At 38.2% G+C, this 27,531-nt stretch overlaps 3 protein-coding genes across 3 annotated transcripts; 2 read left to right on the top strand and 1 right to left on the bottom strand.

Annotated features, from left to right (window-relative positions):
- The first annotated feature begins 1,597 nt into the window (after positions 1 to 1,597).
- Positions 1,598 to 12,772, top strand: gnsb (glucosamine (N-acetyl)-6-sulfatase (Sanfilippo disease IIID), b). Its single transcript, XM_005739112.2, has 13 exons — positions 1,598 to 1,988; positions 3,331 to 3,390; positions 3,981 to 4,184; positions 4,566 to 4,631; positions 4,708 to 4,806; positions 7,137 to 7,304; positions 7,974 to 8,056; positions 9,222 to 9,340; positions 11,155 to 11,258; positions 11,382 to 11,483; positions 11,557 to 11,667; positions 12,243 to 12,353; positions 12,461 to 12,772. The coding sequence occupies exons 1-13, from the start codon at positions 1,797 to 1,799 to the stop codon at positions 12,614 to 12,616; spliced, it is 1,575 nt and encodes a 524-aa protein (XP_005739169.1). The 5' UTR covers positions 1,598 to 1,796; the 3' UTR covers positions 12,617 to 12,772.
- Positions 12,773 to 15,945: 3,173 nt separating this feature from the next.
- Positions 15,946 to 19,938, bottom strand: mrps24 (mitochondrial ribosomal protein S24). Its single transcript, XM_005739111.1, has 4 exons — positions 19,698 to 19,938; positions 18,264 to 18,341; positions 17,878 to 17,989; positions 15,946 to 16,475 (listed from the first exon to the last, which is right to left on the bottom strand). Exons 1-4 carry the CDS (start codon positions 19,737 to 19,739, stop codon positions 16,192 to 16,194), a joined length of 516 nt encoding a protein of 171 aa, XP_005739168.1. The 5' UTR covers positions 19,740 to 19,938; the 3' UTR covers positions 15,946 to 16,191.
- An 822-nt stretch (positions 19,939 to 20,760) lies between these two features.
- On the top strand, positions 20,761 to 25,592 carry nudcd3 (NudC domain containing 3). Its single transcript, XM_005739110.1, has 6 exons — positions 20,761 to 21,127; positions 21,489 to 21,796; positions 23,604 to 23,736; positions 23,825 to 23,968; positions 24,790 to 24,978; positions 25,254 to 25,592. The coding sequence occupies exons 1-6, from the start codon at positions 20,930 to 20,932 to the stop codon at positions 25,362 to 25,364; spliced, it is 1,083 nt and encodes a 360-aa protein (XP_005739167.1). The 5' UTR covers positions 20,761 to 20,929; the 3' UTR covers positions 25,365 to 25,592.
- The last annotated feature ends 1,939 nt before the right edge of the window (positions 25,593 to 27,531 follow it).

The raw sequence follows: 27,531 nt of genomic DNA, 5'->3' as shown, positions 1-27,531 counted from the left end.
TATTACTTGGTTACGCAGTGTGTATCCATCTCACCCTATCTGTTCTATATTCTTCTATTACACCAGCTCTTTCCATATCCTCCTTTACTACATCCATAAACCTTAGTGGTGTACGATACTAAAAAATTTGGTATCAGTCCAGTAAGTAAGTACAGGTACAGCATTGTTGATACTTACCGGCGCTTTTAACGCACAAAGGCTGTTTATATAGGAGACATCAGTTTGATATGATTTATGAAGTGAGTCTTCAACAATTTGCAACTTCTGAATCCATTTTAATGACTGCTAAATAAACTAAACTGTTTTGTTTTGTTGTGCCTCCATAGTCCTAAGAAATCTAGGGTAAAAGTCTGAAAATAAAAGTCTGAAAATTTCACTGGTCTTTATTACCATCAGAATGAATCTGAATCTGTAATTTTGGACATATACTGGCTAGTCAGAATATGAAAATAAATAAATAAATCAAGCAGTCCTGTCCCATAATTGAGCACACACTAATAAAAAAAATTGCAGTAACAAAATAGTGGGTTGAATTTCTCTATTAAATGAATTTTCACAGTTCATTTAAATTTCACAATACTTCAAAATAACGTACATTTATATAGTTCGTATGAAATTAGAGAAGGTTTAACTGAAAATGCTCTAAAAGACTTATTTGATTATGTGAGATAGAGTGGCCTAAGTCTCGAAAATGAAAAATATGCATCAATTTATCAATATTATTTTCTCCCTTCCCTCTAGTACCTTCTACAAACTTCAGAATTGTGTTTTATTTGGATTAAACTATATCTACTGATATTTTTTTTTTATTTTGTGATACTATTGTTGTATTTGCTCAATCCAGTGTGAAAACAAAAAAGTAAAACCAATCAAAAGAAATAAAAACTACAATTAGCTGCTGAATCATTTCGTTTATCAGTTGTAGCTCAGGCTACAGCAAAAGGAAGCGCAAAGATTTGATTGATTAGATACATAGAGCAATCAGTAGAGAAATCTCTTTTCATAAGTAAAAAAAAAAACAGAGGAACGTAGATTGAGTTACTATATGAGTTTATTTGATCATGTCACCATTTTATGGGATTTTAATGTGACATAGCGTGATTTTGCACATAGATACGAATACCAGTGTTTAGGTTTAGGTTAGTTGTTACAACTGTTAGCTGTTAGTTCTGAAAGCATAGCACTCATTTTATTCATATTTCTGGACTGTCTTTGTTGTATGTTTTAGTTTCATAATCCACCTAAAAAAGGAGGGAGGCCAGTTGCACACCTGGATCCTCATCCTGTTGTTATGTCTGCTAAACATGGATCACTCTGCTGTTTTGTTTAAGGGAGATGGCGTCCCTGTCATGGCAAAGATAATAAAAAATAGTTTAGATTTTTGAATAGAAATCCTTAATACTTAAATAGCTTAACGGTGCAAACATGTTAGCATCAAAATATTTTCAAGATGCGGGATTAGTAAAGGATATTTTATCTCGTAATATTTCAGGATTGGTTTTGTTATGCTTGGTGACTTAATGTCACTATTAAACTTAAATAAATGCAAACTAAAGTAATAAAAGCACTCTGAAGCCGTGCTGTACACGGTGTTCTCAGTCCTCTCTCCTCCCACTCAGTGCGATCATATGATCGCAGACTCTTAATCCACTTCCTCAAACTTTAAAACTACCAGTGTGTCCGGTCCAGCCGGATCACGCTCATTTTCCAGCAAGCCCCCCCTGTGCAGGAACGCAAAGCTGCTGAACGGCAGCGGTGGCTTCGTGTAGCACCAGGCCCGGCGCTGTGGTGTCTCAATGGCAGACCTGAGGATCAGAGCTGGTGCGACCAGAAGCCCACAGAGAGGAGGCGGATACTTCGCTGCCTTGTCCCTGGTCACGCTGCTGTCTGCGCTGCTCACCTGCGGCGTCAGGTGTGCAGAAAGCGACAAACCGAGCAACATTATCCTCGTGCTTGTCGACGACCAGGATGTTCAGATAGGTGGGATGGTGAGTGAATTCACTCTAGAAATATACAGCCTGTCATTCGTGTCGGTTCCTCAGAGACTTGACAGTTTCTGTAGTGAGGTCATGCAGTGCTCATACTGTTTGAAACGTCCTGTTTATGGTCACCTGATACTGAGTTTAGACAAACACACGCTCTATTTTCTTTCTGTTTTGCGGGCTAGCTCTCAGATTTAACCTCCTCGGTGCTTTGAATAGCTGAACTGTCAGATGATGAAAGAATTACAAGAATTGTGGGAAGTTTATGACTTTTGAGAAAGACAGGCTGGATATAGAAAAAATAATAAAATTGAGCAAATAAAACTAACAATTAAAAAATGCAATATATGCGAATTTATTAAAGATACAAATGTGCGGTCACAGTATTGATCTGAGACTGAACTTAAAGGTCATTTTTGTGATTAGTTTGTACATATGTGTTAACTAAAAGTTTCATCAAAGGTGCTTGCTGGGCTGGTGTGAGGCGACAGTGCACGAGTGTGCCACCCACGCTCTTCATACTTTTTTTTTTTTTTTTTTTTTCTTTTTTTTTCATTTGTCAGGCGTCATTGGAAAAAACAACGTGTTTTTATGAGTTGCAGCGTTAAATTATGGCTACAGTATCTTGTGGTACAAGTTTGTATTACACGAAACTACAGCCAGGCCCGAGGGCCTAGGACCTTCAGTTGATATCTATTCTACACAACATGCGGATGTTTTCTACATGAAATAATAGCATTTTTTATGAAATTTTGTTAGGACCTACTTGGTTTTGGAATTAATCTATTTGAAACTCTGGAAGTTACGACAAGTGTTTTTAACCTAAATGTTAAGTTCAGCTTCTAACATGCTTGGAAAGCAGATGGGTTCTGAAACAATTGCTCAGTTAACTCTATTCCTGTTTCAAGTCCTACATCTGTTCTTGTGTGTATTTTTGCTTATAAGTGACGTGCAACCTTAAAGGTCCCTCCAGTATAAGCACATTTATGTTTGCAATATTTTGCTCAGAATTGAAAGCATTTTTTTTTTTTTTTTTAAAAAGGAGAAATCTGGAATGCACTTAATGTATTTTCAAAAGCTGGTACCTGTTCTTATTAGGTCCTGTGAAATTCTTTACCAGATGTTTGGAACCACCAGATATTTGAATAATCCACAAAGATCCATTCACAGAAAAATGGTCAGCTGATCAAGTGTTTAGCTAAAAGAGATTACTTTATGTGCCTTTCTAGTAGATGTTTCGACAATAGCTAATACTGTCATAATGTTTTGAGTTTGTGCTTGTAGCATCTATTACTTCTCCAGTACTGTCATTATGGTGTGAGTCACTTTGTCTGTTTCTATTGCACAGACACCAATGAAGAAGGCAAAAGCCTATATAGGAGACGAAGGAGCAACATTTGTGAATTCTGTGAGTATCTTATGCAGTACATATACTTTTACTAGACTACATTTCACAGGGAGACATTTATTTTATTACATTATATTTTCCGACAGTTGTAATTACTTGTAGATTGAAGTGTCACACAATAAATCACATTACAAGTTTATGAAACAATATATGTTGGTGAAAATTAAACCACTGGTTCCCAAACGTACTTATTATGACTTCCTTTTACAAGTGTCTACTTGGGGAATCCTGTCATTTTTCAGATGTGAGCAGTTTGACTAAGAAAGAAAAATTCTTTTCTTGAAGTGTCAGAGCAATTGGTGGGAATCACAGACAAATACAATATATAATATTCTGATATGTTGCCCATGGTAACGAAGATATTATGATAATAATGAATCAGATACATCAAATCTGCAAAACCACATACATTGCAAGACAATAATCAAAGATATGGCACAAGATGTGTGTATGAAAGCAAAACTCAAATGTTCTTGAAGCACTGTTTGCACCAGTGATTACACAATAAATGAGTCGCATATCCTCCTTTCTGCTGTCACGCTTCTCTCCCTCCCCCTTTCCCCCTGTTCTCACTTCCTCCTCCTGCGAAGTTCACAGTCACGCCACTGTGCTGCCCCAGCAGGAGCAGTATTTTGACAGGTCGATACCCTCACAATCACGAGGTGAGAAACAACTCCCTCAATGGGAACTGCTCCAGCCTTCAGTGGCAGAAAGGCCCCGAGGCAGAGGCCTTCCCCACCTACCTCAACAAACTGAAATACCAGACATTCTTTTCTGGAAAATATCTTAACCAGGTTTGTACATGTATATACTTTTATAAGCATTATACACGTCCAAATGCTTCCAAACTTCAAAACACACAGGCAGTACAATGAATACACCGTGCTTACGACTGATTTTTTTCCTGTTCTAAATGTTGAAATATTGTTGGGAGCCCAACAGTGTTTGTGTTGTGTTTTCATTTTATTCACTCACGTATTTGGCAGAGACTGTGACATATCACAGTCAGCAGATACAGCTAATGGAGATACACACGTCCCACAAGGTGACTCAGCAGTGATCGCTGACTCATTACAAAACAGTATTCTGCAGGACTGTCAGTATGAAGCCCTGAAGATGCTTGTTACATCATTTCTCTTGAAGCCGACTGAGCTAACTGCACCTTCTACTTTCAGTATGGTAGCAAAGCAGCAGGAAGTTTTGGCCATATTCCACCTGGCTGGGACCAGTGGCATGCACTGGTGAGTCACAAGTAACATGTACATGCACAATTTCTCCTAAGTACTTCTGTCATGACACCTTTTGCTGCACTTACAGGTGGGAAACTCTCAGTACTACAACTACACTCTGTCAGTCAATGGGAAAGAAGAAAAGCACGGTGACAGTTACGAGGACGACTACCTCACAGACCTCATAGTGAGTAGTAATCAGACCCTCAGATTTGAAGTGGAGGGAGTTCATTACGTGGTTTATGTGGTTCATTTATCTTTGGTGGTTGATTTACCTGACTCTTATTTTGAGCATTCAGTGCTTTCCAGCTAGGTGCTGTCCTTGACATCGTGTGTGATATTACTTGATATCATTCAGCAGTCTTGAGTCTCTTGTCATTGGAGACCTTGTTTTGTCCAGAGATTATCTTTGAGCTGGAGGACATGGAGCAGACTGAGATCTGCCTTGATCTCGCCTTGAGGCGACTTTTGTTGTGATTTGGCGCTATATAAATAAAATTGAATTGAATTGAATCTGTTGCCTCATACTTCAGCTGGCTTTGCTGTGCTGAACATGAAGCTGATTGCATTTTAATTTGTGTCATAATGTACTTATGGAATAGTTTAAGGAAGTGTGGATAGCTCCCTACTTTACAACAATTGTATGGCGGTGAATTTTGGTGGAACTTCTAAGTATTGGCAGTAGGGTCATGGTTGCTTTAACAACTTGTTGGCTATAGCTGCCAGCCATCAGCTCAGCTTCACATATACTGATTCATGTCACTAAACTGGACCTCATTTTTAATTAAATTATCTGAAAATAATATGAACTGCTGTCTGGTACAGACTATCCAAGAAGTTTTGGTGGCTGAAATTCTAATATTGTATTACTGATACTTTGCAAAAATGAGCAGGTATGGCTCTGTGTGGTTTGTTGAAGTCATTGGTGCCTGTGTGTTTTTTTTTTTGTTGTTTTTTTTAAATTTATTTATTTATTTTTATATGGTGAACACACATGCTTGTGCATGCACATGGATATGCTTTCTATTTATTACTGCCACACTGTGGAAATGCGGCAGTAACAGTATGTGGGAAATATTGTGTGTTTTGGGACATTTGAGGGTGAATTTACAAAAGAGGGTATGGTTGTTCACCTCTGCAGTCAGTCAGCTGCTGGCATAGAAACATAAAATGTGGTGTTTTTCTGCCAGTCAGCATTGTGAAAGGTTAATCATCAGCTAATGCAGTAGCTGGCGATAAAAGGGTTGCAAGAAAGAAGCTAATATTAGAAAGGGCTATTTAGTTTCTGTGGGACGCATTACATTACATTCAAGTTTTGGTAAAAATGTTTGGTTTCTTTGTGTTTATATTTAAGGTTTAAATTTCACGCACTTGCTGCTTATCAGGTGACTCAAAGAATTTGTTTATCTTACTCTAGATTTAGTTTATGAGAGCTGAATGATCTTTGTCACATGTGCTGTTGTCATGATTGCTTGCAACAAAGAATAACGGTGGAGAGAAAGAATTGGTCCAAGGTGTGGCTTCATTTCATGAAGAAAGATGATAGTAGTCCTAGTTTTAATGTCTGTAAGCCATCAAGGCAGGTTCGAAATGTCAGTGATTTGCTGACACATTCATCCACACAACAGGGAAAAGCTGAGATTCGGCATGAGAACTTCTGTTTTCCAATCAAGTTTCATGTCTGTGACCGAACATAAATAGCTCATATTATAAAAATACTCCCACATAGATAGGCTTGGTGTCTTTTTTTCTTTATAAAATTCTATTCTGTAAAACAGGGAGGGAGCATTTTTTTTTAGCCTTGCTAACCACCGCTGCCCCACTGGCTAGTAAGCTGACATGTGAGTGATATTTGACATTCAGCTTTTGTTGATGTGTTACATCAGTTTTGTGCTTCTGTTTACAGATGATGAGATGGAAGTCTTGAAAACAGTTTTCTTTTATGGCACAAAAGGGAAAACGTAAATGAAACTTAATTAACAGGAAAAGATGTCATTGAAATTGACTGTTATCCTTGAATTTTACAGTTTGTCCATATTTTATATGGTTAACAAAATAAGTCATTTGCACCCTTAGAGTCATTTGAATTTTTGCAAACCCTTGCTGGTTAATATTTCACTTTCATTTTGACTCGAAGTTGGTTCTGTTGTGCAGCTGCTGTCCCACTGGCCAAAGAAAGCAGTAGTTTATGTGTATATATGGGCTCTCATACTAACTGATCTATAAATCTTAAACTTAGATGGCAAAAACTAAAAACTAAAATCAAAATTACATTTCAAATTGGGAAAAAGAGAGTAACAGCCTAGAACGGTCCACTGTGGCTTTTGACCAACTGTATTTTTACATCCCTGGGTGATAATGACTTTCAGATGGCACTTTTGTAGCTTACATCATGCATTTATACAGTTGGTGTTCATTTCTTTACAAGTCTGCTTGTTTTTGCCTAAGCTAAGCTTTTAAAGAAATGTAAGTTTTGCAGCAGTCATGTAATAAGTCTGTGCCTGTTTGTCAATCCAGCTGAACCGGTCTCTTCACTTCCTGGATGACAGGAGCCCTCAACATCCGTTCTTCCTGATGCTGTCCCCTCCAGCTTGTCACTCCCCCTGGACTGCAGCGCCTCAGTACCAGAAAGAGTTCAAGGATGTCCAGGCCCCTCGAGATGGCAGCTTTAACAAGCCAGGGAAGGTATGCCTTTTCAAGAATGTTATGCTATGTGTCTGGTGAAGTCCAGTTTTAATCATTTAAGGCGACTGGCAAGAGTAAAATCTTTTTTTTTTTCGAGGCAGCACCTTGAAACAGTGATCCATGCTTTTATTTCTTCCCGCCTGGACTACTGTAACTCACTTTATGTGGGGGTCAGTCAGTTGTTGCTCTCACGTCTGCAGCTGGTTCAAAATGCGGCTGCACGACTCCTAACAGGAACTCGAAAAAGAGAGCATATAACCCCCGTGCTAGCCTCTCTGCACTGGCTGCCTGTGTCTTTTAGAGTTAATTTTAAAATTCTTATGTTTGTTTTTAAATGCCTTCACAGTCTTGCCCCGCCTTACCTCTCTGAGTTTCTTCATCCCCACATACCCTGTCGGTCTCTCATGTCAGTCACTTTTATTCCTTGTCTTTTAACCTCAGTGAGACTTAGTTTCTCTTTTAATTGAAGTAGTTATTTAATTAATGATTTCACTCTTCTTTTATTTGGTTTTTATTTATATCTCATGTAATTTTATTTTACAGTTCCAATGTACAGCACTTTGTGTCAGCTGTGGATGTTTTAAAGTGCTTTATAAATAAAGTTGATGATGATGATGGTGGTTTTTAATTTTGTTTCTAATGAATCTTTTATTTTTGTGAATGCTTTAGGAAAAACACTGGCTGCTGCGCCAACCTCCTAATCCGATGCCAAACAGCTCAATCACTTTCCTGGATAATGCATACAGGAAAAGGTACAATTGTTAAGCGTACGTCTCTTTTTGCATGAAAGCGCATAGTTCGTAGAAGACAAAGTCAGAATAATGTCACCACTGTCAAACAAGTAAATGTAAAAAAAAAAAAAAGGTAAAACTAGTTTTGTTTTTGTTTATTTTCTTCTGTCTTCCTCCTCCCCTCACCGCAGCCTTGTTCTGCCAGAGGTTTCTTCCTGTTAAAAGGGAGTTTTTCCTTTCCACTGTTGCCAAAGTGCTTGCTCATAGAGGATCATCTGATTGTTAGGGTTTTCTCTCTGTTTCCTTTGCATTATTGTAGAGTCTGTACCTTACAATATAAAGCACCTTGAGGCAAGCGTTGTTGTAATTTGACACAGAATTGAATCGAATTGTAGTTTTAACCTCATGAGCAGGAGGGATAAAGCATTAATACATTTTAGCTGTTAGAATTCTGGAAATCACTCTTTGCTGCATCTTCTGATTTACAAAGTTCTTTTTTTCTTTTTTTTTTTTAATCAATTATTTATCCAACTACCTCAGAGTTTTCTGCATGATGCTTTTGAATTTTATGGTATTGTATTTCTAAAAATATGGAAAGGATCCTGTGATCATCCTCCCTATTTGTCTTCATTGGGGTTGTTGAGGTCAACACCAGAGCTTTTTTTTTTTTTTCCCCCATAGATAAGAAATATTAGAAATTGACTTAGGAAGGACAAAGCCTTTCTTGAAACTGAAGTAAAGTAGAAGAAATTTGAATGGGTACTCATTGTTTGGTCCTTTTTGGTCTGAAATTACGTAACAAATAAACAATTAATTTTAATTGCTTGAAAAAAAAAATTGCAAATGACTAAAAGTTATGAATAAAATTTGTTCCAATGGGTTCAGGAAAGCAAAATTCCACACTTGCAGACAACTGGAGATATTAAACCAGTCTAAAGAATTTAGAAAACAAAATCCCTGAATCATAGGAGTAATTGCAGTTATCTGCAGTTCCTCAGTGGTAAAATCAGTATTTGTGTTCAGTCTGACATATTAAAGCCTATGTCTGCACTTTAACTGCATCTTTATTGATTTCTTTAAAATCCATTTTGTTTGTGTATAGATCCAAAATTATGAAAATCATATCAACATCCAAATATTTCTCCACCTAGCATGTACATCCAAAAACTTCTGATGTCTCTGGCAGGTGGCAGACCCTGTTATCTGTGGATGACATGGTGGAGAAGCTAGTGAAGAAACTTGACAGTATAAAGGAGCTAAACAACACCTACATCTTCTACACTTCAGATAACGGCTACCACACAGGTCTGTTTTTGATAAACTCCTCCATTTAATCTTCGATTAGTTCATGCTCTGTACCTTCTGTCTGTGTCATCTTGAGCTGGATTTATACTGCTGGGTTACACAAGACAGTTTAATTTTTAATTTTTAGCCCCCTGGCTGCATTGCATAAATGCAAGTCACCAAAACATTTTAAGTTACTTTTAGGCCCTTTTTTATGGTTTGTTTTCTTCAAGAAATACCATGGGTAAAGTAATTCAATTTAATTCAATTCAGTCTGTTGATATAGCCCCAAATTACAACAGCAGTCACTTCAAAGTGATTGCTGGGTGAAGGTCCTACAATAATACAGAGAAAACCAGAACAAAAGAACAACACCCTGTTGGCAATGTTGGCAAAGGAAGAACTCAGGAAAAAACCTCAGGCAGAACCAGGCTTAGGGAGGGGCATCCATCTACCACAACCAGTTGGGGGTAAGGGGAGTGAGACGGGGATAAAAGACCCACTGTGGAAGTAAACCAGAGATTAATAGTAATTGATGACTAAGTGCAGAGTGATGTATTAAAATATAGTGAGTTAAGAAGAAATGAGGGAAAATTCAGGTCAACTGATCCATCCCTAACTAAATGCTTTATCAAAAGTCCCTCTCCCTCTTAAAGAGGGTGTGTGTTTCCTAAATCCAAGGTGGGAGCTGATTCCACTGGAGAGAGGCACGAAAACTGAGGCTCTGTCTTCGTTCTACTTTAAAAAAAAAAAAAAATGATAGGATCCACGAAAACCAGCAGTCTGAGAGTGAAGTGCTCTATTGAGGTGATATGGTTCTATGAGGTCTTTAAGATGGGCCCTGATTATTCAACATCTTGTATGTGAGGAGAAGGATTTTAAAATTGAGTCTGGATATAACAGGGAGTCAATAAAGAGAAGCCAGTACAGGAAAAATAAATCTCTTACTGTAAAGACACCATCCGACTCCAGATCATTGTCATGTACATGCGCTTCTAATAATGCTGAGAGATTTGTGTAAAAAAATAAAAAAAAAACAGAATCTGAGGCTCTCTGCTGAACATATGTAATTGCAACATTTCTGTATCTTTTATGTTTAAAAAAGAAAAAATCTTCAGATTGGTTTGTCTTATATGAATGATAAATATAATAAACCCATATTGACCAATGACTGACCTGTCTGTATGGGATTAGTTCAGTAATAAAAATGTGCAAAAACCTGTAAATAAACAGTAATGACAGCAACAAATAATCACCCAACTGAATGAAATAATTATTTTAAACCATCTGATGTTGTTTTAAAAGCAATAGCGGGTAAATTGTTTGTTACAGGTTACATTTGTGTTCCCCAGTCTGACCTGAGAGCTTATAGGTATTTGCACAGTCACCTGCCAGTTTACTGTGTACACCTTTCTTTGCATTGAAACCCCTTTTAACTGCAGTACTGCCCTAATTATTTATGGCCTAGATTCAACGAGATGCTGGAAACATTTCTCACAGTTTGCTCCATACTGACACGATTGTATCATACAATTGCTGCAGATTTTCATTCACAATGCAAATCCTCTATTCCACCACATCCCAAAGGCACTCAATTATGTGGCGAATGGAGGGCATCTGAATACACTGAACCCATTGTCTGTAAACCAGTTTGAGATGATTGAGCTTCGTGTAGATCAGCAGTATCTCAAATACTCAAACCAGTCCATCTGTCACCAACAACCATGCCACGTTCAAAGTCACAGAAATCACCTTTCATCCTCATTCTGATGCCTTGAGTTGCTGCCTAGTGATTGATTAGATCTAGGTGTAATCAGCTGTACTTGCTGTTCCAGGTCAGTTCTCGCTGCCCATTGATAAGAGGCAGCTCTATGAATTTGACATCAGGATTCCGCTAATGGTCCGCGGTCCTGGCATAAAAGCCAAGCAGGTGCTGCAGGTCAGAACAATACTCCACTAAAACACACACTCCAGCTGCTTAAAAGCATATTAATGTCTCTGGAACTGTTTTTTGTTTTTTACCTTCTTTTTTTTTCCCCCCCTCATGTCTTTTTTCTTCCAGGCTCCAGTACTGAATATAGACCTGGCTCCCACCATACTGGACATAGCTGGAGTCAATCTGTCGTCTGTGAATGTGGACGGGCAGTCTTTCCTCGCTCAGATGGTCAGCTGCTTCTTTACATTGACTCTCACTTATTTTTCCCTCATGCTAAATCTTAACCCAAATTTTATCTTAGGCTCCTTCATTGCGTAATGGCACTGCACGACCATACTTCCTTGTTGAGTACACTGGAGAAGGACAGCCAACGTCAGACCCTACTTGCCCTAAATTAGGTCCAGGAGTATCTGTGAGTACCTACAAAAGCAGGCTTCCTATTCTGGTCACCACTGAAAGTAACATGTTTCCAGTAATATTATAATCTCTGATTGAAAAAGGGGGGGAAATTATTTAAAATAATTCCTTTTTTCTCTTCAGTGTCAAAGTATTATGATACCAAAAAAAAGGGAGCTGAATACAGTAGAAGTATTTTCTCAGCCTTTCCACTGTTTTCCTCTTTGCTTTTTTGATAATGCACTGAGGGAAGACTGGATGCTACTCACTACTTGACTTATAATAGAACTAAACTATAGCCTGGCTCTATTGAGCTTCATGATGTCAGTACACAGTAACTGAAGTCAGTTAATTGTTCAGATTCTATTAATGGCTTGAGTTAATGGTGCAAATTTGTAAGGAAATTTCCAATAAGTGCCTTTTAATAGCAAATTCAGAATAGATGGCAATTTTCCTAATTGGAAACAACTGTGGACTAAAGCCTAAAAATAGGGTTCATGTTGCCACAAAACATATTGCTCCTGCTGATTCTGAAAGTTTGTTGCTCTGTTCCCAAGAAACCTTCACTATAACATTTTTCACTGTCTTTAGCAATGTTTCCCAGACTGTGTTTGTGAAGACGCCTACAACAACACGTACGCCTGTGTCAGAACTCTGGACGGCAAAATGAACATGCAGTACTGTGAATTTGCAGACAGTGAGGTACACCCGGGACTTTTTTGTGTGGGGGTTTTGTTTTTTGGACACATTTTAGTGAAAGTAGATGTGAAGCTTCTCAGTGTTTTGTTTTGTTTTTTTTACCCCCCAAGTCGTATGTAGAAGTCTATAACCTGACGTCGGACCCGCATCAGCTGGAGAACATCGTGAAGAAGGTGGATCCCTCCATCCTGCAGATCATGAACCAGCGGCTCATAAAGCTCCAGTCCTGCGTGAGTGACAGCTGCCGGGATTACAAGCAAAAATAAGACCGCCAAAGAAGCTGCCAAACGATGACCACACCAAAGTCTGAAAGGAGGGTGGGATCAGTCTGTCCAAATTTTTACATATATGAGATGAGATTCTGACAGGAAAAAAAAAACATGGTTGACAAATAAAGTGACTGGTGGCTGTATTCCACTTAACTGTGTCAGTTTCAGGGGCCCAGAGTCATTACTTTCTTTGGAAATTTGCTCTTTTGATGACAGGGACACAAATTATGCAACTTGTTTATATATACAGATATATATGAAGCCACCACTAGAAGTTTGGTTAGCTTAGCCTGTATATGGGGGAAGACGGCTTGCCTGCGTGCAATGATAACGCAATCAACATTTCGTACTATATACCAGTAAATAGAGATGGATTGACATATCTGGTAAACACTGATATCAGCCAGTATCGACCTTGTTGATTGTTATCAGCGTGTGCACGCATTTGCACTAAATGTTCAAACATTTAAAAATCTAAAAGACTTGTCAATTTTTTTTATATGATGTCGATAAAAGCAAGAAAAAAGACAAAGTAAACATTACCCAATCGTTATCAGATATCGGTCAAAATGTTGGATTAAACATCAGTACTGGAAAAGGGTTCACAGTTGGTGTATTATCAGTGTACTTTTCCTTTTACGAGTCAAAATTTCTGCCGTCTTTCTGAGCCACACTCGTCTAGCTTCTCTTGTAAGTTTACTTTTGTTTTTCAAAGGCGCTACATGTAAGCTCAGTGTTATGGCATTCCTCTACCTCTCCATCAAGTCTCTGCAGTGAAATGGTAGACCTTATTCTGCACTCTTGGTGATCTGTTGGAAGTTGGAGGAACATCCTTACCAAAATTGGCAGCTGGTGGAGAACTGGCTCATCTACTGCTATGCCAGGCTCACCAGACTGCAGAGTGCAAGGACTAAGTCCAGGTTTTGGAGGGACTCAGTGGCCAGTCTTCAATTTGAAAAACGTTAAATGGGAAAGAGTTAGCTGCTTAGCAGTGTCTGAAATTCCCATATAAAATACTTGCGTAAAGCACCTCTAAGATAACCTGCTTTCCCCATGCTGTCATGTGTTTGTGTATAAACTGCAATTTTCAGGCATAGTCAGTGTCTTCTGAACATTTCACCATTCTCAGAAACACAAAATGTTTGATTCTTCTTCTTACTTTGATTGTGAGCAGTTAAGAGAAAGGTTTACTGCTACACTGAAACTGTGACATCATCATCATCATCTTTGAAGAGTTGGTTTAACATTCTAGGGTTTCATTTAAATGCTTTCCGTGAGTTGGATGAAGGGATTAATATGACTTAACTTTTTTTTTCATTCAGTATAAACATACCGCCAATTATTAGTTAGCCAGCACAGAAAATTTAAGCAACTGCATGTAAGTAGGTTTACACATGGTTATGCTAATCTGACCAGACCAAAAGCTGCTTCTAACTGTATAATGTGGAGATGTATTGTGTCAATATTGTTTTTTGTTTTTGTTCATTTTGCTTTTTTTTTTGTGGCAAAAGCTTAGTTTCCATAAAAGATCTTTGTACTCTCATAACTATCTCTGCAACCCTTTCAATGAAAGACAACAAAGTCTGAAATGTTCACCATGTCCTGTATCCAGTATAACAGTTTATTTTCAGTATTGTGCCTCAGATTTGAAGAAGGAACTCGGCTTTTAAAAAACTGAACTCTTTATTACTAAGAGCCTTTTTTTAATTGGTAGCAGGAACACATGGTGATATTTTTCATATGTTTTCTTACTGCAAGGAATATATTAAGGGAACTTTTGCACAGGGATGTTTAAGATGAACACTTTAATCCTGTCAGCCTTATGTTCGCACTGATGAGGTGCATGTGCCTTTAAAATGTGAACAAATCTGCACTGTGATGAAACTGATTAAATTAAATGAAACATTTAAATGCACTTTTTTGTAGGTTTCCTTCTTAATGTGACGTTGTAGTGGGTTCAAGTCAATTTCCTTGGGGGGGGAGTGTACATTTTATAGTTGGCCTAGGTGGCCAGCTTTAATTCCCCTCCAAGATTATCAGGTAATTCCTAAAACCTGACAAAGTGTTTTGATCAGCTCGTCAAAGGTGTGTCAGGTAGAGTTACCTGTGCTTACACCAAGATTGACATTTGGCATAACTGAGCTCTGATTCTTTTCTTAGCCTGGCTACAGAGCTGAAAAGAAACCTGGGGCTATTCTCCCTTTACTTATGTTAGTTTCCTTTATCACTGATGAATAGTAAGATGTCTTAGTTTTACAGAGGACTTTTTAAAAAGACTTTAACATTACACCTTAAATGCACATTTGTGAGTTATACAACTCAGTCAAGCATCTCTGATGCGTTGCCTTCTTTCATACAGTGAAGATGGAACGCCATTAGCAAGATAATCAACCTTTGAGATTTAAGTTCAGGTAGTGTTGTGTTAGCATGTGGCTTTGGAGATCATAATAGAAGAGGAATCAATTAAAGACTCTGGATTGAAAAGTAATGAGATATGTTTCTAAAGACTGTAGTCTAAAACAAGACAACCACTAGAACCCTGCAGAGGACTGGACTATGAAGCTGCAGACCAAGAAAAACTTCACCACAGAGGAGACATCGTGAAGCCAGATGGAAGTATGCCAAATACAAACTGAGAAATATTATACATACTGGAAGCACATCCTTTGGTCAGATGAGAAAAAACTAGAGCTCTGACCTATTTTTTTGTGAAATAATTTTGTTTCTGTGTGCAAAGTAAAATAATTTAATCATCCAAAAAAAAAAAAAAAAAGGTCAGATCGCTTTGTCGTCTGCCAACATCACATTCCACAGAGGCTCCTGCCTGACCTCATCTGTCAACCTGTCATTCAGCATTGCAAACATGAAGGGACTCAGAGCCATCCCTGATATCTCTGTCATCTCACCCTGACTATGAACCCCTCTGTCACTCCTACTCCACACCTCATCTAACGAGCTTGAAAAGAAAGCAAAAAATACAACATCATTCTTTAAAAAGATATGGATGGATGGGGGCTTTTCCATTGCTGAAAAAAACCCACTCAGGGTAGAAATGTTTCTTCATAGGATAAAGGTGATCAGATCAACACTCTCCTTTAAAAGGAGAGGTGAATCCAAATCACGACAACAAAATTGCCACACAGCATCCCAGAGCTCTGAATCTTCTTCCGGGAGGGGTTAGAGGTTCAAGTATTTCTTTTGTCACCTGTCTGTAAATCTGCTGATGACACAGTGTTTGATGTGTTTTCACATTTTAAATACTCAATAAATATGTGCAGTTATGTCAATTTCCTTTGCAAACCAGCACTATAAAGTATCTCTTAGAATTCAAGGTTTTGGTCATTTATTTAACTTCAGGAACAAAAGTTGATGAGCACTTTGTAGAAAATGCAACATGTTTCACCAGCTAATTTTATAACAACAGTGATCTCCTCTCTCCTAACTTAAAACCCTTTTGAGGACATAAATAAAACAAATATTTGAAATCTGCTCATTCATTTTTCAAAAATCAAAAAGGTAGAAACTGGTAGCACATCTACTATCTACAGAGAAAATGGTTACGGACAGTTTAATCAGAGGTACTTGTACACAATCTTATCCTGCAGGGTCTGAATCTCTAACTTGACAGGGCATTTGTAAAAGTGTGACAGCAGTGACTCTGTATAGCCAATCAGGAAGTAAAACTTCTGTGGTGGTAACTTCTGTAGCATCACTGCGCACACATTCAGCAAATTGCCACGCCTTTTGATGACAATCTCATTGGCCAGGCACCCGTGGAACGTCCCAAACGTGAACTTCCGAATGAAGACATCTTCTACAGTGCGTTCAGCTGCCCCATCCTCTCCTTTGAGGTTATCTATCAGCAAGAGAGAGAAAAAACTGGAGCTGTCATGAAAGATTAAGAGGAATTTGGACTGAATTACACATTAGCTGCGGCTGATGGACAAAGATGTGCAAACGAAAAGATCACTGCCTCTTCAGCAAAATATTTATTAATAAGGCTCACAGTCACATTAGACAACATAAATCTTATTTTAAGTTTCTTTACCATGTTTAATATTATGTTTAGAGATATAGTTGAAAAGTTTAATATTTATCTTTAGGTCTTAATTTTGCTTAAATTATGCATTTTCTGTAATAAACTGCAAACACCATATGGAGACACTGAAAAGTATCAAAAGACAGAGCAGCGTTTGATGAAGTCTAAAAAGATTATAAAATGAAACCACTAGTTGCTGCTGTCTGGCCGTGGAGAGCACAATCATCATGACTCTATAAATTGTTTCCGACAGAAACAAGTGCACTGACGTGCAGCAGATAAAAGCTGTGTGCTCGGCCTCACTTCAATAATCTGAGACACTGAACTGGACCTGTCCTGTTCGTGCTGCAGTTTTGATGAGTGAAATTCTATTATTTTATTGCTCTGTTGTTTAGCATGTGTATGGTAATTAACAGACTAATACAATAAATTCTGGTTCCAAAAAGCCAACTGGGCTGCAAGCAAAATACTAACAGGGAGGCTTCAAAATGCACAGTGTAGAACCAACAGGTGATGTCACAGCGGCTACATCCATTGGTTTGCTTTATAGACCATCAAGTCAAAAAGAGTTTTGATAAGTCAAAAATCAGCTGTCTCTCCAGCAAGTCTCTCATCTCATGGTCAGACAGACCCAAACCTCATAGTTTGAGAACAGTTAGAGATGGTGGTTCTCGTTCTTCTACGCAGCCTAATCAGTTCTCCACTTGCTGCAAATTCTAGTTCAAGCTTCCAGCAAATCTCCACAGAAGAACAAGGACTGCTGATCTCCCCATTGTATCCAACTGCAGGATGAGAGACTAACTGGAGAGCCTCAGCAGTGGGTGAAGCACTGGGTCTTGCCAGCTTTTCTCTTTGAAGGTGCTTGATTGCTGTGGTTCTCTTGAACAGATAAAAATATTTAATCAAATGCTAAAATGAGTTTCGACTTGGAAAATGTGTTGGACACACTTTGAAAACATGGAAATGTTTCCCAGTATCAGTGTGTGGATGGCCTGTGCACAACACTTTAAGTCTGTGGCACAGGAGCATTCAAGCTAAAGTGCATAGTTTGGTTGGACTCAGTGATGATTGGTATGTTGTCTGAGAGCTATCCGCACCAATGACTGCTTCCATAAAAATCACTGAGTTAACTAATTCATGACCAAACATGTGAGGGGGCAGTGTGCATAAAATCAAATGTGCCTAGTGAGAGCATATTCTCAATCTCAGTCATGCTTACTGGTGTGCTGTGACAGCCATCCTTTGCGGTGGCCAATGTGGTGAGGATGATGCGCTTGCTCATAGGTCACAGGTTTGTCTCCTTTCCCTACTCGGATACGAGCGGCTCGATTCTGTAAAAGAGAAAGACAAAAGAGCACATCTTGGGTATATTTGGAGAAAACACTATCAGACCCATTGAAAGTTAATAATCTATAACAACAGCCTTTGTAAAAGCAACAAAAAACCTCAAATTACTATTTTTTTTAAAATGGTTGTGACCTCTGAACCACTCTGACTGTGGCTCCGGTAAAGTATCAGAATACTGTGAAAGTTAAAAAGATAAACACTATGTTAAACAGTTAGTGTTGCTGATACAACAGCCCTGAGACAGTCAAGGCCGCTTACCTTGCAGCACGACACAGTAACATGGAGGCCCCTGCTTCCAGAGATGCTGCACAATGAGCTGGACCAAGCTAAGGCGCTCTGCAAAACAGGTAATGTGGTGAGAGTGAAAACCAGTGAGTAAATATTGAATTGATGGTCAGAAATCATTTCAAAAGCAAAACGGTACATCTGGCTTCTCCCTTATTTCCCAATGGGGATGTCAAAGCATGTGGCTCAGCATGTTTGACTTAGCAAAGATAAGCTGGAAGTCCTTGCTGATGCAACACTCCTACTTAGCAGGAAGAGGTGTTGGGCAAGACAAGGCTTTGTAAAACACTGAAATGTCTGAAGCAATTGTGCTTGAATTGTAATACCTACTGACCACTCTGGCAGTCATTACATCTGCTAATGCTAGTCTGTGAAACAATCATGCATGCTAGCATTGGACAAACAAGAATACTTATTAAAACTAATAACTTATTACTACAAATAATTATAATCAAGACATCTTTTGGAGTATTATCTGTACAAACATTAATATTTGGATCATGACAGCAAGCTGTGACTGTAGTGAACAGTGGGTTTCAGCGAATTTTATTTTCTTCCTGTGTTAACATGCAGAGGCTGTTTCAGTTGCTTAATAATGTAGCGCAAAATATTTCAAACCAAGTTAAGAAAGGAAAATACAAGGAATGGAGATTTTCACTCAGGCCCTCAGGTCTAACATCAGTGTCTGATCTCATTAATGCTCTTCTTGATAAATGGACAATTATTTCCACAGACAGCCTCCTAAGTCTTGTAGGAAGCTGATTTTGCTGCAGAGGTGGAGCAACTCCCCACTAATGCTTATGGATTTAGCGTGGGATATCATGGAAGCTCCTGTGGGTGTAATGTGCAGGTGGCAAAACACTTTTGTCCATATAATGCATCTCTGCAACACAGTGCACAGATGTCTTGGACATAGTGTCAGAGATGTTGTATCGTTAAATCACAGCTAGTCTAAACTGTCTTGTGAATCATTCCTATTGCAAATTGTTTTAAAGTTGTGTAGTAACGAGTTGTTAAAAGGTATTTGTCGACATCTTAGTTGCCGTTCTTAGTATTCATAATACAGTATCAGATATTTTGATAAGGCAAAAGGCTGTTATAGATGTTTCCATGTTTGATAATTCAGGTTCGTAGTGCCACAAACAAACACGCTTGGTTTCTGTGGTCATACAACGCAGTAGTAACAAAGTGACACAAACGTTTGTTACATGTCTGAAATTTTTGCTATTTATCATAGAAACCTAGGCAGCCAAGAGCAAGTTAGCTAACCCCTAGCTTAAAATTGTTTATATATATAAAGCCTTACCAAACGTAGCGCTAAATTAATGGGTGCACGCCGATAGCTACACGGTCAACAAGACTTCATGGAAATTAAGTAAATGTTACGGTTTAAAATGACTTTCTTACCAGCACCCTCACGTTTCTTATGCTGCTCAAGGACGCCGCCATGTTTTATTCAAATAATTAACTCGTGGTACTAAACTACAACACAGCAGTCACTCTGTTTATTACTGTATAAATAGCCGAAGGTTTACGAAAGCTCGGTAATAATTATAACACGTAAAAATAACAAAATTAACGTTTCTATACTGAACTTGAGCTGTATACTGGAACTGTTTTTTCCACAGGCAGTTTCCACAAGTTTCCACCGGACAACTATTAACCTGAACCAACCGGAAAGAGGGAAAATAAAAGTTTTAAGTTAAAGATCAGTGATATTTTAGAATCAGAATCAGAATCTTTATTGACATTGAACGAAAATTGTATGCAAACATACAGTTTAATTTACAGTTTAATTGCAAAGTTTTTCCTCACAACATGTTCTCGTACGAATTTTTTTTAAAGCAAGTTAAAATTCCTATTTTTAACAGATGCATTTTAAAATATAAATTTGGTTACCTAATATGTACTCTTTAGTTTTTTTTAAATTTAACATTAGTCGTTATTTTAATTATTAATGATTAATTTTCTTTAAACATTAATATTATTATTGTGTATAATATACATTAGTACAAAAAATTTTCTTGCATACTTGAGTAATTTTATAGTTATTATTATGTTTCTGTTATGTATTAACTGTGCCTTATTTAAAAAGAGATTCTTTGAAACCATATACCCTATTTGAAAACATATGTCACTTTTCTTGCGATTATTTGTGTTCGTTTATACTTTTACTTTATTTGTAGTGGGTCCACACTGCAGTGGTTCGCCTAACAAGTGAAGGTCAGCCTAAAGTTGCTTAGCCTATCTGTGCTATTAAAGAATAAATACATAAATATAAGTCAAGAACTGAAAATGGGGGGATGGGGGGTCCTAAATGCGTGATTGTTTCAATTTTGTATGTATTAAATAAATAAATAAATACACAAAAACACTACAAATAGCCATAGCTTGTGGTTTTGTTTTGTTTTGTTTGTTTTGATACCCGGTATCCAATATTTGTCAAAGACTGCACACTTATTTTGAAAACGTTGCACCGGAAGTATTTGTATTGTTCTGGAAAGAGGAAAGTAGTTGCTAAGAAGCGTTATTCTACTCGTCCCACTTGTTTCTTCGCAAACTGTCATTATTTTGGTGGGATAAGTATTGGCTGGAATCATTTGAAGACTTGTTGAGAGGAATAAAGATTGAAAGCTGCGATGGCGTCGCCGCTGGAGATGACAGAGATGTACGATAATGCTCTTCTGGGGATCCTGCAGCATGTTGGGAACATTCAGGACTTTCTGCAGGTCTATTTTGGGTTCTTGTACCGCAAGACGGACTTTTATCGCCTGCTGTCGAGTCCCAATGATAAGATGGGTTTCCCTCCAGGTGTGGCAGAGAAGATGGTGCTTAAGGTGAAATTTCTCAACATTTTAACCTGCTAAATGTAAATACCTTGGCAACACACATGACTAAGTGTCCAGTTTATGCACATGCATATTATTTACAATCACAGGTTAAAAATGAAGCTGTTATAATGTTACGTACACTTTTGTGGTCCTCGAGTTTTTTACACTGCAGTGATTCGTCGATGAATTAACACCTACATAATACAAAATAACTCCTGTGCTTGGTGATAGCCTTGCTGTCTATATGAGCCACAGACCTATAGCAATACATTTGTTATTGTCCTAAGACTGGTGAAGGTTATATCCTAATCTAGAGTTGTCTGCCTCTCAAATGATGATAAGCGATAACCTTTAAATCTTTCCTCAGACATATAAGTCATTCGAGAAGCTGGCGGAGCACGACAGAGAGAGAGCAGTGAGCAATCTGAAGAAGAGAGAGGAGACTAGGTATGTTCCTCCTGCAGTTCAGGAGCTGGAGGTTGCCTCTGAGCCTTGTGATGAAACCAAGCAGCAGAGTACAGAGGCGGTGCAGATGGAGAACTCCCCCTCACGTTCTGGGGATGTTTCAGCTCCAGCAGCCTCAGGCACATCCGTCTGCTCTCAGCAGGATAGCAGCAGCAGTCCAGCAATTTGTGGAGATCAGGCAGCTGCAGCCAACTCGAAATCCAAAGCAGGGTGAGTAGCTACTAGCGTTTTTTAACCTTTGAAGCATCTGTTGTTTTAAATATGGTCCAACATAAACATTACTCTGCACATTACAGTGTTTCAGTAAATGCACTTGTCAAGGTCAATTTTAGGCCTTAAAATGACTTTGTGACAGGATGCAGACTTTGGTGAAGGTTAGTTGCAGCGCTAACGCAGAGAGACAGACAACCACTGCACTAACATTCACACCTAAAGGCAATTTAGAATCACTAGTTAACCTAACCCTGCCCCTGTCTCTGGGCTGTGGGAGGAAGCCAGAGTACCTGGAGAGAACCCAGGCAGAAACAAGGAGAACATGGAAAATATTTATATTTATAAACTAAGACAGAAAATGTTCACTGCTAACCAACTTAGTTCTGCTGTACTTTGCTGTACTATATTGCCAGAAGTATTCACTCACCCATCTAAATAATTGAATTCAGGTACTCCAATCGCTTCCATGGCGACCAGTGTATAAAGTCAAGCACCTATGCATGCAGACTGCTTCTACAAACATTTAGGAGCTCAGTGAATTCCAGCATGGTTCCATGATAGGATGTCTCCTCTTCAACAAGTCCAGTTGTGAATTTTCATCCCTACTAAATATTCCACTGTCAACTGTTAGTGATATTATAACAAAGTGGAAGCAATTGGAAATGACAGTAACTCAGCCACAAAGTGGTAGGCCATGTAAAATCACAGGAACCGGGATCAGCAGATGCTGAGGTGCATAGTGTGCTGAGGTGGAGTCAATCGCTGCAGAACTCGAAACTTTACGTGACCTTCAGTTTAGCTCAAGAACAGTGCATAAACACACTCCTAAATCTTGTGTTATAGCTGCAAAGGATGGACCAATATCATACTCATACATATGAAGGGTGACAAGTGAATATTTCTGGAAATATAATGTATAACCACTCTGCACTGTGTGCGAGCAATGCTATGTGCAGACTAAAGTGCCTCAAATGTCAGCAATTTTGAAAAAGACAGAGGAGAAGGAATACGTGCCTCGATATTGGATGAAGTGATGTGTATAGGATATGGAATGGACAACTGTGTGATGTACTATATGAAAACAGTGAGATGGGAAAACAGAAAAAACATGTGTGAACTCTCTATTGTATTTGGAAAGTTTAGTGACTACATGTACTAGACTTGAGGCCTAGCAGAAAGCCATTAGCCGCAGCTTCCTGTGTAGCCACAAGACTCCAAAATATTTTAACTCCTCCATTTGTGGCAGCAACTTGTACACAACCTGTAGGGGCTGCTCTACCCTTTTCTAGTCAAGGGCTGTGGCCTTGGACTTCAAGTTGCTAAATTTCATCCCATCCACTTCATACTTGGACTGGAAGCTGGTTCATTGCGACCTTAAGGTCATCTTGATGAAATCAACAGAAAGACAGCTTTCAAAAGAAGTAGAAGTAGTGACAACAAGTGACACTGGATCTCAGCCTCTGCTTCACTCTTAGGTGGAATCTTCCTGTGAAATTATAGTTTGAAGGTGTTTATTTTTTGTTTGTTTTGTTTTTGGGGAGACAACAAAACTAAAATTGCTATTTTGGATTTGTTAGACTTGTATTAAATTTATTAAATTAAATTTTGTATGGGTGTGCAGGGTTTCCACCAGCTTAACAGTGGTTCTTACTTAACTTTGGTAGCTTCAAAACATTTTAAATAATGAGGCTTTGCACTAACGAATGATTTCTAATTTGATTCTGAAATGGCTCATGCATTTCAAAATGTAGTGTCAGTATTTAAGACGTTTATATAAAAATTGTGTTTGAATTTTGTGTTTTAGACGTCAAGAAAACTTCCAGTCCAATCCCGACAGTTACAATGGGGCAGTGAGGGAAAATTACAGCTGGTCTCAGGATTACATGGATGTGGAGGTCCGCGTGTTTGTGCCCAAGACGGTTGTTAAAGGCAGACAGGTGAATGCAGGTCTATTTAACTATGTGAGACACCAGTAATACTTTTTTATAACACTTTACTTATTGTAACTGTGTTCACGGCCCACAGGTCAGTGTTAGTCTGCAGACCAGTGGCGTGAGAGTATGTGTGAGGGATGGAGCCGAAGACAAGACACTGATGGAGGGTGAATTCACTTACAAGATCAACACTGAAAACTCTCTGTGGAGTCTGGAACCTGGACACTGTGTGGTTGTGAGTACACATAAGCATTATCTAATTTTTGTAATAACAACAAGAACACTCCTGAAGAAAATGTGGCAATGAGTGCACCTTCTGCTATTTGAGTAATCAGAATATGAACTAACAAGAGGGATTAACACCTATCAGGAGCTAACATCTGGTTTTATGGTAGTAAAAAGAAGAAAGAAGGTCACTGGCACTGGCTTGACTGGCCTGACTACTGGCCACCAGAACCAGAACTTGCTTCAAAGCTGATCAGCGAAATCTTAAAATCAATTGTAAAACACGAAGCCAAGCCAGGAGAGAGGAGGCGAGAGTGGCGAAGAAGGAATTGCACTAATGTAGTATGGAGAAATTAAAGATTGACTTTTCCATTTCAGAGTTTTAAAGCTCCGATTTAATTTGGAAAATTCAATTCTCTATGAATAAAAAGTAAAACAGGAGCTACAGTCCAACCTTTCTGTACACCGAAGGTGACAAGGGCTGTAGATGATGAATAATGTGGTGATCGAAGACAAAAATCAAATTTTGTTCATGTTAATGATTATTAAATTGCTTATCTTTGTGTAAGATATTGTTCTTTCCCTGTGGGGATATTAAGTTAATGTCATGTACAGGAACACTAGACTCTACAGAGACTCTGCATTGCATAATGAGATGTTTTCATTTAATGTTTAGTTTAGAAAGAGTTAATGCTCTCTAGTGCTTGGAATAACAGGATAAGTGTAAAAATGAGTTCTGCTCTCAAAAAAGTAATTTTATCAAAAGCCAGTGTTGGCTTTTCAAAGATTGTCTAACATATTTGAATTGAACATCCTGTCTCTGAATTACAGTTGTCACTGAACAAGACATCAGAGGTTTGGTGGAATGCGGTGCTCAAAGGCGAAAAGGAGATTGATATAAACCAAATTAACCGTGAGCGTTCCATGGCAACAGTGGATGAGGAGGAGCATGCTGTTCTGGACAGGCTCACATTTGACTACCACCAGAAGCTGCAGGGAAAGCCACAAAGTCACGAATTGGTAAGGAGCAAATTAAAAAATAACACAAACTATTCATTACACACACACACAGGCTATATCTATATTATCTATATTATTTCTGTAAAATAAAAACGTTTATCTTATAATTCGGCTTAAATGATATTCAGTTATTGAGTCAAGTCCTTAAAACCTATTCTGACAAATATAGTTGGAAGTCACTGCTGTAGTGCACCTAGATTGTGTGTGAATTGTGAGGATGTTTGTTAGCATGAAAGATACATACATAACATATCTGTGTCCATGTTTCTTTGCAGAAAGTGCATGAGATGCTGAAGAAGGGATGGGATGCTGAAGGGTCACCTTTCAAAGGGCAGGACTTTGACCCATCTATGTTTGACATCCCACCGAGTGCCGTGCAGTTCTGACATGCCACAAAACCTCAGCCAAACATGAACTGAAGCATCTCCATTTAAAGAGCTCATGGCAGCAGAGGCAACACTTATTAACACCTTTGAAATGCTGGAATGATGGAAGTTTGTCCCTAATAAAAGAAGCTGCAAATTTTGCAAATTTGTTGAGATTGGTGGGAAGGGAATATTTCCGTATTCTGACAGGGATGAGTCATTAAATTGAAGCTGATATGTACTATTGTACACTGTTTGACTCTTGATTCAACTCTGCAGTCCCTATGTGTTATCTGCCCTACTGATTCTGTTTTTATTTCAAACTGTGATGATTACCTGCTGGTTCGGCTTCCTTGCTCTGCTGTTAATGACTACACAAACCAAAAAAAAACAAGAATAAAAAAAAACATCTAACAATTTACAAATAAATATGAAAAAGGGTTTTCTGAACTCCTCGAGTCCACGCCAATCTTTGGATAAGATAATTTTTTTTATATATATATATATACAGTACACATCAAAATCATACAGTGTTGTTAAAATACATCATACGTTTTACAGTTTTATTACATTTAACTTACATATGTGAAAGCATAATCATAACTATTATAATCTTTAAAATAAATGTCAAATAAAATCAGACAGCTTCATTTAAACTTAACTTATTTAAATGATTTAACTACTACTTCAGTAGGTAGGACTGCCTTGGATTTTAAACCCTGATGGTGGTGATGAAGATGGAGACTTGGCTGAAACTCTGAGCAACGTGGGAGATGTTGAGAAGGTGGATTGTGCGCAGGAGTCTGAAGGGGGCAGTGAGCAGTGAGAGTTAAAATAAGTGGCATGGAGGCTGATTGGTTTAAAGATGGCGGCAGAAAGACGATTGGACTAGATAGAACAATGACATCAGCATTGCTTTTCACAGCATGGGGAAAGTGGAAGTGTTGAAAAGCAAAGACTAGCAGACAGTGTGATTACAGATGTATTGAACGTGCACATTAAGCTTACTTTACTTTAACTTGAGTCTTAAAGGTTCATAGGCTCATAATAACATATACAGATATTAAGGCATTTTATCTTACTGATGTTTCAGTTTTCTGAAATTACTGACCAGGGTTACCTGAGATAGCTAACGTTAATACATGACTTCAACTGATATCTATACCTGCAACGTAGACATCAACTGTGTGATGCTATCATGTCAACATGGACTAAAATCTCTGAGGATTGCTTCCAGCATGTTCAGTCTATGATGAAGAGTTAAGGCTGCTCTCCAGGCAAAATGTGGTCCAAACTGGTACTAGCACGCTGCATCTGTAAAGTATACTAATGTTGTGGCCAGCTTCAGCTGGAGGTGATTTTACCTGTTCTGTACAATACTGTGCAGCAAAAGTCTTAAGCCACCCCATATTTCTTTACATTTTGATAGAACGGTGGGAAATAGCTGCAGCAATTTATTGAAATGAGTAAATATATGTGGATATATATTAAATAGGGGGGGAAAAACAGAGTTTTTAGAATTCCGATGTGCTTGAAAATCAATATTTAGTATGATCATCTTTATTTTTCAATTCTCTCTGCATGGCACATCAAAATCTGACAGTACTTTTCTGTGTTCAAAATTCTATTAATTTTGACAAAATCTCCAACACCACCAGTTGATATGAAGCCCAAAGAGGCTGAAAGAGTCTCCACTGTGTTATACAGAGTACTCAGTGTTATACCTCTCTCCTGACCTTCATACATAATCTGTATGTATTATTGTTAGGTCTGCTCTGAGCACCTTGAGGCAACTGTTGTTGTGATTTGGCACTGTATAAATAAAATTAAAATTTAATTGAATAATAATTCAGATTATTATTCCTATTCAAGACCTATCACAACTGATTTTCAGTCCAGTTCTTGTGTAATGTCAGATATGCAATAGCTCAGCCTTTACTCCCCATTTCCCTTTCTTAAAAATTGCTCTTTGATAGCCGCCCTTCCATTGAAACCATTTCTAATAAGACTTCAGTAAACAGCAGATGGATTAGCAGAAGTGCCAGAAGGATCTAAAATGTCCTGTATCTGGTCAATGCTGTAATCTTTCCTATTTATTAATGTTATGACTTAAAGGTATTGTCCATCTGCTGCGTCCTTTTCTCCTACAAATTTTTTTTAAAGAGACACTGCACACCACATCAACATA

Source organism: Pundamilia nyererei, unplaced genomic scaffold (genome assembly GCF_000239375.1).
Source record: "Pundamilia nyererei isolate P.nyererei 1_Seehausen unplaced genomic scaffold, PunNye1.0 scaffold00089, whole genome shotgun sequence".
Lineage (NCBI taxonomy): Eukaryota > Metazoa > Chordata > Actinopteri > Cichliformes > Cichlidae > Pundamilia > Pundamilia nyererei.
The sequence above is the reverse complement of the archived record's forward strand: the minus strand, read 5'-3'. Positions and strand labels throughout refer to the sequence as shown.